The following is a 3,273-nucleotide window of genomic DNA, read 5'->3' as shown; positions in this document are numbered from 1 at the left end:
ATAAGACCTTTATTAGTTGTTGTATAAGATTCAAGTCTCATTGTCCCTATCATAATTAAACAAACTTATTTTCCAACACATTGTCTTCTTTAACAATTTAATTTCTTATTCATCATTGCATTGCTTCTTTAGACAATGTTGAGCAATGTATTTTGGTTCTCCACAATATTAGTACAATTTTTCTTAAAAATATAAAATCTTTTTTTTTTCTTAATGAGATTTTTTTTCACTTATGATTATTGGTAACTTATTAATATATAAAGTATAAAAATATTAATTTTAAAAAATGATTAAATTTCATATCAAATATTTCAATAATCAATTAAATTAATGAGATGGTATTTATTCTTTTTTTCAAATTTATTAGCCAAAAATAATAACAACAATTTATTTAGTCTCAAAAAAGTAAGTTTTATTTAAAAATAAATAAATATACTATAATTAAAAATCCCACTTTGTCAAATTAATACTATTTTATTATACCATACATATAAATAATACAACATTATAACAAGATCTTCATACAATATGTATAAAACCATGACTTTAGCATATGTACAGTTGTATAACCATAACACATAGGCACAAAAGTCATGTCTATACAATCGAGTATAAAATACCGAAGACCGAGGACCCGACGACCGCGGTCACCGAAGACCACAAGAGCATCGGTGGACAATACGGAGAGTCTGCAATGGACACTGCACAGGCGCATTCAAGTTGCGGCACATTTCCGCTGCGCTCTGGATAGTGTTGATGGCGTGGTTTCGGAACAGATTCGCCTCCAAGTGTGTCACCTGTGCCTGCAGCCTCATTTTATCTCTAGCCCTAGTCCTGCAGTCCTGAATGCAGGCCTCCAACAGCCACTTGGTTGTCTCTCTTGTGTAGTCCCAGCAATTGTCGTTTCTTTCATCGTAATTTGGACCTTGTCTCTGCAGAATGGAGAGGATGTCGGGAAGACTGACGGAACATCCACATGCAATCTTAAGGAGAGAACATCTTTGCTCGACGTCTTCAACATCGTTGCAAAGTGAGATGTGAATACCTGGGCGATCTTCGCCGCTGCTATGGTCTTCACCCACTTTCTCGGCCCAAATGTGTAACGGCGGCACGTCTCGATCACGAGGTTGGAGTTTCAGGATGAGAAAGTCGTGGTTGAGAAATCTCTTCCTCTGCACCACAATCTCCACGCGCTGACATAATAAGTGCTATTTCAGTTGCAATTTGTATTGGGAAATAATTTGTTACATTCAAAATGGACCATCGACATTGAATTATGCGTAGTTCTCACCTGCTCTGTGTCGTCGAAACCGGGTATCACTAACCTTCGAGACGCCTGTAGGGATTTTGTAACAGCGCTAAGCTCAGACTGGCAGTAAACAATCATCTCGAGTGAAAGAGCGCCGTCCTCGCACAGTTCTTTGTACCTCCGCTCTCCCAAATCTGCCGCAACGCTGCAATGACAATCTCCTTCCACCGGTTCAACATCTCTGTTTAAGATTTGGTGTCTGATGCCCACCACGATTTTAGCTACGTTTCGAAATGTGTAATACAAGCAGCGAGACAACCTCGAGCCGGCCATCACGGAGTTGCTTTCACATCTATGCCCTACAGATTTCCTTCAATTCACAACCTAAAGTTGTGTTTCAGGTAACCAAATGTTGGAAAGTGCTAAAGCAGATGCGACGAACGCTCCGAGATTCGAAAATCCTTCAAGTTTCTAGCGAGTTGAATGAAACTAGTCAGCACACGACACATTCACTCGCCACACAGAATATGCAGCAATCAGCACGGACAAAGAACATCCGAGGGAAAACGAGTTTTCATGGCGTGAGTCATGACTTTGTGTTCCGCGGTGCGAAGTGAAGTGACGAATGGAGAGTCCTTCGGATGAACTCCACCGACCATCAACATTTGCAGCGCTGCTTCTTGCGGCAGCATGTGCGGTGGCAATGGTGACGTCTCTTTAGCAAACGCTCAGTCCGTCAATTGGCGTTTCCTCGCCTGTAGAACCGATGTGCACGCTGCAACACCACATTGCAGCTCCGATGGCACATTGAACTGTGCAAGCGGCCCGAGCCAAGTGCATTTCATAGCTAGAAACGTGTGCGTCACACTGCGGGATTGTTCACAAACGGTTGCCAATCCTGCTTGCTCCTCCAATATCAACACAGCTATCCCTAATATTTAATGTTATCAGATACTTTACTAATATACTTTACTAATATCACATGTTAAAACAACATGTTGAACTTTGTTGTCATGTATGGAATTGGGGGGTGTTCAGAATAGGGTGATTCAGATAAGGAGATGGAACAGAGAATGAACTTGTCAAAAAGAAATTGAAAGCTGTCAAGTATTTATTTATTTTATATATCTACATATTTGAATACAAAGGTAGGAAAAGGTATGTTACCATCAGGTGTTTCTAAAAGAAAGACACTTTAATGGATTAGAGTACACCTTTGAAAATTGTTGTAAATAAGGTTTGTGTGACATATGTTCAATAACTAAAGAATACAGTTCTTCACTAAAAGAAGGAAATAGTAATTTTTTTTGAAGAAATTTGAAATCTTTTTAGCACATGCAATGGTTTTAAGTAGTTGAATTTTGCTCTTATATATATAGATATATAAATTTTTCTATCTAATATCAAATTATGTTGTTAATAAAATTTCCATTGTAAATTTTGATTAAATATAGACATTATATCTAAATAAATATTTATAAGAAGAGTAAATTATAAAAAGAAGCCAAATCATTTTAATAGCAAATTATACAAAATATTTATATCAACTACAATATTATCTCTACTAAATTCTCTTCGACTAAGTTCTAACCTCCAATAAATTATTAAAAAATGGAAGAACTCTCATAGTTCTATGGTGGTTATGTTATATTTCTTCTAAGTTCTTAATTATGGTTTTGACAAAAAAAAATATAACTTTGTAGAAGAGCAGAAAAATAGGGACAAGGAAAGCAGAAGGGAATGCAAATAAACAAAAGGGCTACTATCTTAACTAAGAATCGAGCGTATTTTGTTGGAGACCTTTTATATACAACTTTTGCTAAATATTGCAAAGAAACTTGTGGATAGCATACTTACTTAGATTCCCAACATCAAGCATAGATATAATAATGGAAAGGCTTCATAGCTTCTTTGTATGCATGAATGACATAGCTCCTGACTCTTTTTTAAGCATGTTGTAAGCATCTTCGCCTTTCTCTGCTTATTAATGATGAACAAGCTCAACAAGCTTAATAATCTTGTAA

The 3,273-nt window shown here is 36.7% G+C and overlaps 1 protein-coding gene and 1 long non-coding RNA gene across 3 annotated transcripts; one reads left to right on the top strand and one right to left on the bottom strand.

Moving 5' to 3' along the window:
* Positions 1-454: 454 nt before the first annotated feature.
* On the bottom strand, positions 455-2,304 carry LOC112283280 (uncharacterized). Of its 2 annotated transcripts, none has more exons than XM_024521808.3 (2): positions 1,292-2,304; positions 455-1,172 (listed from the first exon to the last, which is right to left on the bottom strand). In XM_024521808.3, the coding sequence occupies exons 1-2, from the start codon at positions 1,580-1,582 to the stop codon at positions 648-650; spliced, it is 816 nt and encodes a 271-aa protein (XP_024377576.1). In that variant the 5' UTR covers positions 1,583-2,304; the 3' UTR covers positions 455-647. The 2 variants fall into 2 exon arrangements, with proteins under 2 accessions (XP_024377576.1, XP_024377575.1); XM_024521807.3 differs by having other exon boundaries at positions 455-1,193; positions 1,292-2,238.
* Positions 1,940-3,273, top strand: LOC149989123 (uncharacterized). Its single transcript, XR_016503249.1, has 3 exons — positions 1,940-2,137; positions 2,288-2,397; positions 2,953-3,273. It is a non-coding gene; the product is annotated as an uncharacterized LOC149989123 (long non-coding RNA).

The sequence above is a fragment of the Physcomitrium patens genome, chromosome 6 (genome assembly GCF_059467195.1).
Source record: "Physcomitrium patens ecotype Gransden chromosome 6, ASM5946719v1, whole genome shotgun sequence".
Taxonomy (NCBI): Eukaryota; Viridiplantae; Streptophyta; class Bryopsida; order Funariales; family Funariaceae; genus Physcomitrium; species Physcomitrium patens.
The sequence above is the reverse complement of the archived record's forward strand: the minus strand, read 5'-3'. Positions and strand labels throughout refer to the sequence as shown.